The 13,666-nt window shown below is 46.3% G+C and overlaps 1 protein-coding gene across 1 annotated transcript; it reads left to right on the forward strand.

Annotated features, from left to right (window-relative positions):
- Positions 1–4,130: 4,130 nt before the first annotated feature.
- LOC125521916 (cinnamoyl-CoA reductase 1-like) lies at positions 4,131–5,935 on the forward strand. The gene is made up of 5 exons (XM_048686975.2): positions 4,131–4,377; positions 4,473–4,627; positions 4,761–4,949; positions 5,043–5,401; positions 5,584–5,935. Exons 1-5 carry the CDS (start codon positions 4,242–4,244, stop codon positions 5,750–5,752), a joined length of 1,008 nt encoding a protein of 335 aa, XP_048542932.2. The 5' UTR covers positions 4,131–4,241; the 3' UTR covers positions 5,753–5,935.
- The last annotated feature ends 7,731 nt before the right edge of the window (positions 5,936–13,666 follow it).

Raw genomic sequence — 13,666 nt, forward strand, 5'->3', positions numbered from 1 at the left:
CCTCCGAGTTCTAGCACACGTTCAGCTCGATGACGATCCCCGGACTCCGATCCAGCAAAGTGTCGGGGAAGAGTTCCGTAAACACGACGGCGTGGTGACGATCTTGATGTTCTACCATCGCAGGGCTTCGCCTAAGCACTGCTACAATATTATCGAGGACTATGGTGGAGGGGGGCACCGCACACGGCTAAGAGAACGATCTTGGAGATCAACTTGTGTGTCTAGGGGTGCCCCCTGCCCCCGTATATAAAGGAGCCAAGGGGGGGTGCGGCCGGCCCTAGGAGGAGGCGCGCAGGAGGAGTCCTACTCCTACCGCGAGTAGGACTCCCCTCCCTTTCCCTAGTTGGATTAGGACTTGGGGGGAAGGAGGAGAGGGAAGAAAGGAAAGGGGGGGGGGGGGGGGGCGCCGCCCCCCTCCTTGTCCAATTCGGACATGGGGGGAGGGGCGCGCGGCAGCCCCTAGGCCTCCTCTCCTCTTCCTCCACTAGGCCCATTAAGGCCCATTAGGTTACCGGGGGGTTCCGGTAACCTCCCGGTACTCCGGTAAAATGCCGATTTCACCCGGAACACTTCCGATGTCCAAACATAAGCTTCCAATATATCAATCTTTATGTCTCGACCATTTCGAGACTCCTCGTCATGTCCGTGATCACATCCGGGACTCCGAACTAACTTCGGTACATCAAAATATATAAACTCATAATGAAACTGTACCGTAACGTTAAGCGTGCGGACCCTACGGATTCAAGAACAATGTAGACATGACCGAGACATGTCTCCAGTCAATAACCAATAGCGGAACCTGGATGCTCATATTGGCTCCCACATATTCTACGAAGATCTTTTATCGGTCAGACCGCATAACAACATACTTTGTTCCCTTTGTCATCGGTATGTTACTTGCCCGAGATTCGATCGTCGGTATCTCAATACCTAGTTCAATCTCGTTACCGGCAAGTCTCTTTACTCATTTCGTAATACATCATCTCACAACTAACTCATTAGTTGCAATGCTTGCAAGGCTTATGTGATGTGCATTACCGAGAGGGCCCAGAGATACCTCTCCGACAATCGGAGTGACAAATCCTAATCTCGAAATACGCCAACCCAACATTTACCTTTGGAGACACCTATAGAGCTCCTTTATAATCACCCAGTTACGTTGTGACGTTTGGTAGCAGACAAAGTGTTCCTCCGACAAACGGGAGTTGCATAATCTCATAGTCATAGGAACATGTATAAGTCATGAAGAAAGCAATAGCAGCATACTAAACGATCGGGTGCTAAGCTAATGGAATGGGTCATGTCAATCACATCATTCTCCTAATGATGTGATCCCGTTAATCAAATGACAACACATGTCTATGGTTAGGAAATATAACCATCTTCGATTAACGAGCTAGTCAAGTAGAGGCATACTAGTGACACTTTGTTTGTCTATGTATTCACACATGTATTATGTTTCTGGTTAATCCAATTCTAGCATGAATAATAAACATTTATCATGAAATAAGGAAATAAATAATAACTTTATTATTGCCTCTAGGGCATATTTCCTTCATGCATATAATGCTGAAATTCGAGGTGCCGAACTGTACTGTAAAAGTGTTCGGACTTTATTGCCATATAATAGAGCGTAGTAAAGCTCCTGGCGATTTAAGGCGTACCGAAGTGTACGAGCGCAATTGATTAGATTATCAAGAAAAAATGAAGTAGCAAGCTAGTGCCGCAAAAGTTGGTCCGCAAACTGTTTTCATTATAGTTTGATTAATACATCAAAGCATATTTTGTAGAAATAGTGCGATAAGCAACAATGGCTATTTAACATGCCAAGACCAAGGAGGAGCTGCATACGGGTCCTGAAAGCAGGTAGAATGATCGTTGAGAAGAACATCTAGAGATTCCCCCACACGTCTGTGCTGCTTGCCACCTTGGTATATCCTTCCTTCGAAAGGACCGATTATGAGGCCGTCGAGAGGGGCCTGCGGAAAAGAATCCTGAAAAGGATAAAAAGAAAAGTAAAAGTATGTGTGTCCAAGAAAGGTTGAGCCATATTGTGGACCACGGTCTAGTTATGCTCCGTCTCTGCCCATGGTATTTTTAATGCGTAGCTATGTACGCGCGGTACGTATGCCGCCACTTGGTCGGGACTGAGACGGAGGTCGAGCTCCTGACGAGCTGGACTGTCCTGCCGCAGAGTAGCCCGGACTCATTTGACAGTGTCCGGGAGTATGTCCACTGAATTAAGGTTCTGCTTGTGAAGGCCGCTATGTACCTCTGCTGCCAGGGAAACGATGTGCTCCTCGGTACGGAGGGAGCGCTCCATGTTTCCATTGACTGTTATGACACCGCGTGGTCCGGGCATCTTGAGCTTGAGATAAGCATAGTGCGGCACCGCATTGAATCGGGCAAACGTGGTTCATCCGAACAGTGCGTGATAGCCACTGCAGAAGGGGACGATATCGAAGATTAACTCTTCGCTTTGGAAGTTGTCCGGAGATCCGAAGACGACCTCCAATGTGATTGAGCCCGAGCAGCGGGCCTCTACACCTGGTATAACTCCTTTAAAGGTAGTTTTGATGGGCTTGATCCTTGATGGATCGATTCTCATTTTGCACATTGTATCCTGATAAAGCAGGTTGAGGCTACTGCTACCGTCCATGAGGACTCGTGTGAGGTGGAATCCATCAATTATTGGGTCAATGACCAGTGCGACTAACCCGCCATGACAAATACTAGTCAGATGGTCCCTGCGATCAAAGGTGATCAGGCATGACGACCATGGATTGAATTTTGGGGCGACTGGTGTCGGTGTCAAAACCCGCGGATCTCGGGTAGGGGGTCCTGAACTGTGAGTCTGAGGTTGATGGTAACAGGAGACAAGGGACACGAAGTTTTACCCAGGTTCGGGCCCTCTCGATGGAGGTAATACCCTATGTCCTGCTTGATTAATATTGATGAGTATGGGGTTACAAGAGTTGATCTACCACGAGATCGTAATGGCTAAAACCCTAGAAGTCTAGCCTATATGATTATGATTGTGATCGCCTCTACGGACTAAACCCTCCGGTTTATATAGACACCGGAGGGGACTAGAGTTGTACAAAGTCGGTTACAGAGAAAGGAATCTCCATATCCGAATGTCAAGCTTACCATCCACGCCAAGGAGCAGTCGGAGCAGGAGCTGGCACCGGCTCCGGGCTTCAACATGGAGGACGTCGAGGCGGAATTTGCGGTCGCCCAAGCGGCCGAGATGGCGGAGCAGCAGACCATCCTAGAGTCCATCCAGGATGAGGCCTATATGGAGGCCAACCGGCCGTTCATCCGGTAGGAACGAGTGGCGACCGGCGCATTCTTAGACGAGGTTGGAGCAGAGATGGATGCGGAGGAGCCACATGAGCCGGAGTTGCGGCCGCCACCCATGTACCCGGAGCCGGGCACAGAGATAGTGGACACCTCCGACGAGGATTAGGGTAGTTCATCTACGTAGTACGTGGATTTTATCATTTGCATGTTTTTGTATGGATTTAAGATTTCTAGCATGATATATCCGGATGTAGATGAGCAAATTTGAGGACAGACAGGTCATTGTCCGCGGACGCGCCCGGGTGCGTCCCCGGGTATTTGAGGGCCCGGATTTGCCGGGTAGATGCTCTAACTTGATTTTAACCAAAAAAATGAGACCAACCCAAGGGCTAACCTTTGTTGGCATTTTTTTATAGAAGAAACTCCGCGAGCACCGTGCGTCCGTGCCGGGACTCGAACTCGGATGAGCTGGCAGCAACCTTAGCTGCCCAACCAACGGGTCGACGCCCCGTCCTCCTCTAACTCGATTTTGAGAAACAAAAGATGCTAGACCAAGTCTTATCTACAGAAAAAAAATAAAAATTCTAGACCAGTCAACACAACGTAAACTCCTTTGCAAAGGAGGGGAAAACTATGGGCGCCTTTCCTTGTTCAAGAAAAAAAAAGAGAGAAAAAAAGGATTCTAGACAATTTAACACAATTTATGGAAGGTATCGTCAGCACTGATCGTCAGTGCTGGCCTTTGAGAGCAAGAGATCCCATCTTTGCCGGAATCGTCAGATTCTTCTGTATTCGAAGACATGCCACCAACCACAAACGCAATCTATAAGTACTGTATGTATCAACTTGAGACACACATAGATAGAGTAGTGCTTCCCACTGCAGGCCCTTGGGTATAGTATCTATTACCAACACATACATTCACCTAACCCAGCATGACAGTCGGCACCGAGTCCACGGGCCACGGGCAGACGGTGTGCGTCACCGGCGCCGGCGGGTACATCGGCTCGTGGATGGTCAAGCTCCTCCTGGAGAAGGGGTACGCCGTGCGCGGCACCGTCAGGAACCCCGGTACGTAGAATGCCATGCATGCATGTACGGCGACGGCCGGCGACGTGTTTACTGGCTGGCGACGTACTTAACTGTTGTGTTACGTACGCGTGCAGATGACGCGAAGAACGCGCACCTGAGGGATCTCGCCGGCGCGGCGGAGAGGCTGGTGCTGTGCAAGGCCGACCTGCTCGACGGCGACGCGCTGCGCGAAGCCATCGCCGGCTGCCACGGCGTCTTCCACACCGCGTCCCCGGTTACCGACGATCCAGTACGTTTTACCTTTTCTTTTTTGGGGAAGTTGGTGTACTCCATTTTTGCTTTAGGGTTTGCCAATTGGCATGCAACCATGCATGCATGCAGTAAACGATGCTTCTTAAACGGGTGCGCGCGCATGCATGCAGGAGGAGATGGTGGAGCCGGCGGTGAGGGGCACGCTCTTCGTCATCGACGCTGCGGCGGAGTCTGGCACCGTCCGCCGCGTCGTGCTGACGTCGTCGATCGGCGCTATTGCCATGGACCCCAACCGCGGCGCCGACACCGTCGTCGACGAGTCCTGCTGGAGCGACCTCGAGTTCTGCAAAAAGACCAAGGTACCTGGTACAACAATACCCATTTTTGCATGCACCAGCCATGCATGGACGCCGGCGGCTCGTCGCAATCTTAACTTGGAGTATGTCGATCAGAACTGGTACTGCTATGGGAAAACGGTGGCGGAGCGGGCGGCGTGGGAGGCGGCGGCGGCGCGCGGGGTGGACCTGGTGGTGGTGAACCCGGTGCTGGTGCAGGGCCCGGCGCTGCAGCCGGCGGTGAACGCCAGCCTAACGCACGTGCTCAAGTACCTCAACGGCTCCGCCAAGACGTATGCCAACGCCGTGCAGGCGTACGTGGACGTCCGCGACACCGCCGCGGCGCACGTCTGCGTCTTCGAGGCCCCCGCCGCCGCCGGGCGCTACCTCTGCGTCGCCGACGGCGCCGTGCTCCACCGAGAGGACGTCGTCACGATCCTCCGCAAGTTCTTCCCCGAGTACCCCACCCCCAGCAGGTTAGTAAATGAATTAGATGACGTGTGCTAGACCCTTCCATGTCAATTTATAATCGAACCACCTACCAAGTGTATCCGTGGAAATTGTGTGTTGGATGGTTTGGTGACGTGCTTAATATAGTAATCTATATTAGTGATTGCTAGCAGTAGTTGTCTCAATATTTTTACCGCGCCCCATGCAGGTGCTCCGACGAGGTGAATCCGAGGAAGCGGCCGTACAAGATATCGAACCAGCGGCTCCGTGACCTGGGGCTCGTCTTCACGCCGGCGGCACAGTGCCTCTACGACACCGTCGTCAGCTTCCAGGACAAGGGAGTCCTCCCAGTCCCGGCACAGCACAGCCATGCTTGATTAATTGAAAGATCAGACACAGCTTCTAAGAAGCAAAAAATTGTTATGTGTGGATAGGTGAAGTCTCTCGCTATGTATGGACGTGTGATTTTTGTGTCAGCAAGCTGTTCAAGTACTCCCTCTGTGACTTTTTATAAGCCGTTTTTGTAAATAAATTAGGGGATGCAAACGGCACAGTAACAATTCGAATTATTATTGGCATGCCATTTTGTTGTTCTCCTAATTAAATAAATGGGTTGAAAACATGAAATGGATGATTGTACTCTTGGTTTTACATAAGTTTTCGAGTAAATTGCAAAAAATCACCACATTAGGGGATGCTAAAACAGAAAACCACCACCTTTCGTTTTTTTTTTCAAAAAACCACCACGTTTGAGCTGACAGTTTTCAAAAAACACTGATCGCACGGTTTGACGCGTCTGAGTGAAAAACTGACCTGTTGGGCCCAATGTCAGGCGCCACGTGGACAGGGGGAGATGGCGCCCATCACGCGCGCCGTTAGACGGCGTTGCACTGACCTAACGAGCCGGCCCGACCCAGCCTGACCCGTTCGTCCATTCCCCTCTCTCTCGGCCGCCTTCTTCTCTGTCTGCGGCGCGTTCTCCACCGCCTCCGCCGTCCATTTGTCGTCGCCGGCCGCCGCAGCGATGGTGTCCTGGAAGGACGGCGAAACTAGCAGCGAAGATTCTGTGTCCCCCCTCTTCAACTCGCACGCGGACGAGACCTACGTGAGTATCATTTCTCTTTGACTTAGGGTTAGGGTTTTCTTTGATTTGAGCTTAGTTTTAACGGATTTGAGTTGGGATTTGAGCACTGTTGCAACATTGTAGATCCCACAGACCATTGTTGACCCGGAGTGGTGCGGTATTGTTGCCGGAGGACCGATGTGCTGTCACAACCTTCCTGTTCATAGGGCTATTGTGTTCCAAGGAATCAACACTGGCCGTAGGTTTTATGGATGCGGTAATCAGGTTAGTGGCAGGTCCTCTCTTGTACATGTACATTATACAAATCCTTTTTTGATGCTCAGTGAACTGAATATAGGTTGATATGTCTGTGAACTGAATATAGTTCTGTACTTAGTTTACTGAAGATGTTGTTTTATCAGCTGTTTTGAGGGGAAAAGGTGTCAACTTTAATCAATGCTTAACTGAATGTGTCTGGTTTTAAATGACCTCAGTTAACTAAATATATGTAGCTATTAATTGAATGTATGTAGCTGTTTAACTGAATGTATGTAGCTGTTAACTGAATATGGTGTTAACTGACTTCTCTGAATGTGGCTGTTAACTCTGGTTTTGTCTGAATTATTATAGGAAGGTGACAATTGTGGTCTGGTTCAATGGATTGACCCAGAATGGCCAGAACCCATGAAAAATGCACTTCGCAAACTTTGGGATATGTATGAGCAGAGTAGCAAAGAGAATGATGCTAAAGAAAAGCTCATACTCAAGCTAGGAGAAGAGACGAAGCTAATCCAAGAGAAGCACCACAACCACATCAAAGAAACAAGTAATTTTTTTGCTACAATTCACAAGAATGTGATGAGAGAGAATTATCAGAAGATTATGCAGGATGGTGATGTAGAGAGTGCTGTAGCTCAAGCCCAGGAAGAGAAGGCTAAACTTGAGAAAGACAATATTGAGCTTAGGATAGCACTGCAAGTGATTAAGCAGAGCAATGATGAACTTGTTAGGAATTGGAAGCAACATGTAGCAGATGGAGGTGTTCAACAGATTGAACAGATGAAGAAGGATAAGAAGAAGTTAGAGTATATCATAGCTGATTTGCTTAAGGATGGGGAGGCAAACAAGATGAAGATGAGGAAAATCAAAGAAATATGTGACGAGTGAGTAATTTGTTGGCATAATGTATGAGGGCAACAAGGTTGAACTAAGTTTGGTTGGTTGTATTGTGTTGAACTATGTTGTTTCTGTTGAACTAAGTACTCTATTTTCAGTAATGGAGTTAATCTAAATCTTATTAGTATGTTGTTTAGTTGTAATGGATTATGATGTAAGATGTGAACACTAAGTTGTTTGTTGGATGTGATCAGTCTGGTCTAGTTTGATCTTGTTGATGGAATTTTATTTATAAATTATTGTTGTGATGGAATGAAATGATTGACGGTTGTCGAGGGTTGTCGAGAGGATAGGTTTAGCCTAAAAAGGTTGGTGCCTTTCGTCGACGGTTGTCGAGAGGATAGGTTTAGCCCCAAAAGGTTGATGCATTTCGTCGACGGTTGTCGAGAGGATAGGGTTAGCCTAAAAAGGTTGGTGCCTTTCGTCGACGGTTGTCGAGAGGATAGGGTTAGCCTAAAAAGGTTGATGCATTTCGTCGACGGTTGTCGAGAGGATAGGGTTAGCCTAAAAAGGTTGATGCATTTCGTCGACGGTTGTCGAGAGGATAGGGTTAGCCTAAAAAGGTTGATGCATTTCGTCGACGGTTGTCGAGAGGATAGGGTTAGCCTAAAAAGGTCGGTGCCTTTCATCAAGGGTTGTCGAGAGGATAGGGTTAGCCTAAAAAGGTTGATGCATTTCGTCGACGGTTGTCGAGAGGATAGCGTTAGCCCAAAAAGGAACCAACCACTTTGTGAAGAGCATAATCATTAAAAGAACATAATCATTAGAAGAGCATAATCATCACAGCAACATCATTAAAAGAGCATAATCATCACAACAACAAGGAGTACTCCAACAACAAGTTTTGCCCAAAATACCATAGCTTGCCAACATGACAGCAAGATATCAATAAGAGCAAGTTAAACATGTCCAGTCTACCATAACTTGCCAACATGACAACAATATATCAATAAGAGCAAGTTAAACATGTCCAGTCTACCATAGCTTGCCAACATGACAGCAAGATATCAAGTCTACCATAGCTTACCACAACACAAGTTTTGCCCAAAATACAGAACATACCATGATTAACTTGCTACCACATCACAAGTTTTGCCCAGAATACAGAACATATCAAGCCTAACTAATTGCCACTAGCATAGAAGTAGTCTTGAACTTGCTTGGCTTCTTCCTGAGGCTTGTAGAACCAGATGCACCAGCAGCAGCAGGCCTTGGAGGAGCAAATGAAGAAGAACCAACTCTTCTTGGTGCAGTAGAGGCAGCAGTAGTTCTTAGAGCAGATGAGGAAGCAGCAGTTGTTTGAGCAGATGAGGATGCACCAGCTCTGGGACCTGTAGCAGTTCTAGGAGCACCATAAGCAGTTCTTGGAGCCGCAGCAGTAGTTCTAGGAGCACCAGAAGCAATTCTTGGAGCTGCAGCAGCAGTTCTAGGAGCACCAGAAGCTGCAGTAGTTGCTCTTGCACCAGATGGAGGGGCTGTTCTTGCTTCCTAAAACATGTCAAGTATTTGCATTATTTTTTCAGTACAATATTATATACAGAACTAAGCATGGCAAGCACAACAATTAATTATTATACCTTGTGCTTGTTCTTCCTAGCAGCAAGGGATGGCTTCAATTGATCACCACAGTTTGTGTATCTATGCCCTTGCTTCCCACAGTTGCTACAGGTGATGGTTCCAACTCTTGAACTGTCCTTGGGTTTTGGCACTTCAAATTGACCCTTTCTTCTTTTAGTCTGATTTTTGCCCTTCTTCTTATAGATTGCACAGACAGCATGGTTACATGGTACACCTCTCATGTCCCATTTTCTGCAACCACATGTCCAATTCTTCAAGTTGACAGCATATGATTTCTCACCACTATTCACCTCATATAGATCAGGCCCTGCCATCATAGCTTTGCAATTCCTAGCCCATTCCTTTGACTCCTCTAGCATCTCCATATATGTTGGGGTAATTGCCCATCTTGCTGATTCCCCCCCCCCCCCCCCTGTTCTTTTTTCATTGAACTTCACCATTAATTTGGACCTAGCCCCTTCAACCATAGTTTTAATAGGTTTGCCCCTAATGTCCAAGATCATCCTATTGAACACCTCACTTATGTTGTTCACTACTAAATCAGTTTTACATGTGGTATCCATAGAATATCTAGCCCATGTTTCTACATGTATTTTCTTAAGCCAGAGCCAAGCATCCTCACTTTCCTTTCTTATTTCTTCCATTGCCTCATCAAACCCAAACTTTGTGTAAGAATAAGCTGCTGCATCCATATACTGCTTAAGCTCTTCTCCTCTAAATCCAGCACTTTGGAAATTTGCATATATATGCCTTAAACAGTATCTTTGAGGACAATTAGGAAAAACTTGGTCAATGGCATTTAGCAGACCCTGGTTACATATATGATACATCATTTAGCAGTTCTAGGAGCAGCAGAAGTTCTATGTTGTGCAACACACTTAATGAAGTAAGGAAATTAAATTAGACAAACAGTTTACAACATTACATACCTTCTGCCTGTCTGAAATTATTGTGTACTTTCCAAATTGTCCTTCTTCTCCACCAAGAACTATCTTCAATTGTGTTAAAAACCAACACCAAGTTGGAGTGTCCTTCTCAACAACTCCAAAGGCAAGAGGGTATATATTGTTGTTTCCATCTCTACCAGTTGCAGCTAAGATCTGTTGCCCTGTGTTTAGTTTCACAAAACACCCATCTAGACCTGAAATAGGTACAACATAAGAGATGCAACAATGTATAGGTCAATAACAAATTGCTATAGAGACAAACATACCAATGAAAGGTCTACATCCTGTAAGAAAACCATCTCTTTGTGCTGCAAGACAGATGAACAGCCTATGAAATCTGGGATTTTTGCTTGGATGCTCTCTCACAACTCTAGTAGTTACAATGCATCTGCTCCCAGGGTTTGTGTCCAACACAGCTTGAAGATGGTCTCTAATCCTAGTGTACTGTGCTTCCTGATCACCCCGAACAACACTGAGAGCTTGCTGCCTTGCCCTGTATGCCATCATCTTACCAACCTCCACACCATACTTCTCCTTTGTCTTGTCAATGAGTGTTTGAATTCCTGCTTTAGGATCTGTCCTGAAGCATTCTTCAACTGCTTTGGCCACAAACCTAGCAGGAACCTTGCAATTCTCACCACTTGGAGCACATGTATGCTCTAATTGTAGCTTCCTAATACAAAATGTTTTCTCTTGCCCAACTACAGATGCAACCATGTGAAAGGGGCAACCTTTGTCGACACAATCAACTATGATCCTATCTTTGTTGTTCCTGTGGTAATGGAAGTTCCTTCTCTGTGTCACATGCAAGTTAACCAATGCTCTTCTGAACTGGTAAACATCAATAAAACACATGTGCCAGCAAATTTGTTCCTGTGGCATAAGCCTATTTTCATCATACCATATCCTGGCTTTCTTCTTTTTTTCCCTAGACTTTCTCCCAGATGAGGAACAATACAACACTACTTCTTCATCAGAATCATTTTGAAGTTCATCATCTATATCTTCATCAGATAAGGGAATGTAGTCTGCCTCAAGTTTGGCCTGGGAACTGTAGTGTGATCTACTTGTTGGACCTCTTCTAACAGGTAATTTCTCAACTGGTGCTGCTTCAACAAACCCCTCTTCTTCATCCTCCTCCTCAGCCTCACAAAACAGATCTTCTGGCTCTGAATCACCTTCATAAACCCTCTTCCTCTTGAGATCTTTTATTTTCTGCTGCAAATCTGCATCATCTTGCTCCTCTTCATCTATCTCCTCTTCAGAGCTATCCACATCATTCTCCTCTGTCTCCATCAACTCATCCTCTTCCATTCTTTCTTCTCCTTGTAGTACTAGACTGTCATCAGCAAACTCATTAAGAAAATCATCTAACTCTTTGACACCAGCTATGTCCTTCCCCTTTTTAACATTGCAACTCTGCTGAGTGAAGAGATATTCTCCATAAGAGTCCTCTGTATGAGCACTAACAACTGGAGCACACATATCTGATGTATGTTCAGTGGTCTGACTTTGGTAGAGCACACCTGCATCATCTATATTGTACACCTTTGGACAACCAATCTCAGAAACTGGAATCTGCTTTTCACATCCATCTCCAATGTTGATCTGGCACTTTGCCATCTCTGAGTCTCTTCCTTTCATTACTGTGATAGTAACACACCTCTTCTCCTCATACAATATTAACATTTCTTCTACATCTTCCTCAGATTGGATTAGCTGCATGCCTGCCATTCCTACACCTTCTTGCTTCACATAGTACATTGAATCCTTTTGATCATAGCCCTCTATCCCAATAATAGCTAACATGTTGATATATGTGATATCTGATTCACGTAAGGTCCTTTCCAGATTGTCACAGCCTTGGAAATGAAACCTCATATCCCATGGTTCATCATCATCCAAACTGCAAGTTCAGTTAGCATTACATTCAGTTAAGACCATTCAGTTTTAACAGTAAATCCAGATAACACTAAATTCAGTTAACAGTCAATTCAGATAACAGTAAATTCAGTTAACAGTCAATTCAGATAACAGTAAATTCAGTTAACAGTCAATTCAGTTAACCACAATTAAGCTCATATTCAGTTAACAGTAAAAATCTGATTTATGTTAAAACTCAGCTAAGTTAAAACTAAATTAAAACTAAGTTAACAGTGAAATTCAGTAAATTCAGTTATCCACAGTTCAGTAAATTCAGTAAAAATCTGCTTTAAGTTAAAGTTGAGCTAAGTTAAAACTAAATTCAGTTATCCACAAATTAAGCTAAGTTAAAACTAACTGAGCTAAGTTAAGTTAAAACTAAACTAAATTCAGTTATCCACAATTAAGTTAAAACTGAGCTATGTAAACACAACTAAGCTAAATTAAAACTAAATTCAGTTATCCACTTAACAGTACATTCACTTCATCAAAATTATTCTGTTCAACTGTTGAAAATGAGATTCAAACCCTAATTCCTAAATTGAGATTCATACATAGGAAAGAGTCTAGCTACACTAGCAAAATCACTCAAAGTGTTCAACTACAGTAGCATAATCACTCAAATTGTTCAACTACACTGGCATAATCAAAAAGAGAATTTTGGAAACACTCACTCCACGCCGCCGAGGCCGGATGTGAAGTGGTGGCTCCGCCCTGGATTGGCCTTCCAGACCTGGGCCAGTTTGGCGGCCGCACGTGCCTCAATGTCGTCAGACTTGAAGATGTTGCAATCCTCGCCGCGCTCATCTCCACTGACGCCGGTGGATCGAGAGGCGCCAAACGTACCAGGGAGCGTCGTCGGAGAGCGAGGAAGGACGGGGCGGCCACCAGCATCGGCGATGGAGAGGTCGCGGTCGTCCCTACCGTCACCGGATGTGCCTCCGTGGTCAACGCCGACGCCGTCGTCAACGCCGCCGCCGCCACCGCCGGTCGCCATGCAGGAAGTGACCTAGGACGACTAGATGCGATCTGGGCGAAATGGCTGGGTCGGGCCGGCTCGTTAGGTCAGTGTGACGCCGCCTAACGGCGCGCGTGACGGGCGCCGTCTCCCCCTGTCCACGTGGCGCCTGACATTGGGCCCAACAGGTCAGTTTTTCAATCAGACGCGCCAAACCGTGCGATCAGTGTTTTTTGAAAACTGTCAGCTCAAACGTGGTGGTTTTTTGAAAAAAAAAACGAAAGGTGGTGGTTTTCTGTTTTAGCGTCCCCTAATGTGGTGGTTTTTTGTATTTTACTCTAAGTTTCTGGTCTAGAATCTATGCTCAGTCAACTCTCGGAATATGCGTTCGCCCCGCTTTGTAGATAGTCAATCAGCCCAATACAAGACGAACGTCATAAACAAGGCACTAGAAATGCACTAGTGGACGCCGCAAGTATGTCGCCTAGGAAAAGCACATGAGTAGCCACAACAGAACTAGAAGTGAACAAGGCAGCTGAAGACCAACTAACTCGTGACTCCTGGATGAGATCACCAGGCTACGCTGCACTCCCCACCAAACTGCTGCCAGAGAGGGCCCTCCGCCCTCTCACCCCCAGACCATGGA

The sequence above is a fragment of the Triticum urartu genome, chromosome 7A, assembly GCF_056163025.1.
Source record: "Triticum urartu cultivar PI428250 chromosome 7A, HENAU_Tu73, whole genome shotgun sequence".
Taxonomy (NCBI): Eukaryota; Viridiplantae; Streptophyta; class Magnoliopsida; order Poales; family Poaceae; genus Triticum; species Triticum urartu.

Coding starts and splice junctions, on each gene's coding strand:
- LOC125521916 (XM_048686975.2), top strand. CDS start 4,242: ATGACAGTCGGCACCGAGTCCACGGGCCACGGGCAGACGGTGTGCGTC. Junction 4,950..5,042: donor AGTTCTGCAAAAAGACCAAG/GTACCTGGTACA, acceptor TATGTCGATCAG/AACTGGTACTGCTATGGGAA. Junction 5,402..5,583: donor GAGTACCCCACCCCCAGCAG/GTTAGTAAATGA, acceptor CGCCCCATGCAG/GTGCTCCGACGAGGTGAATC.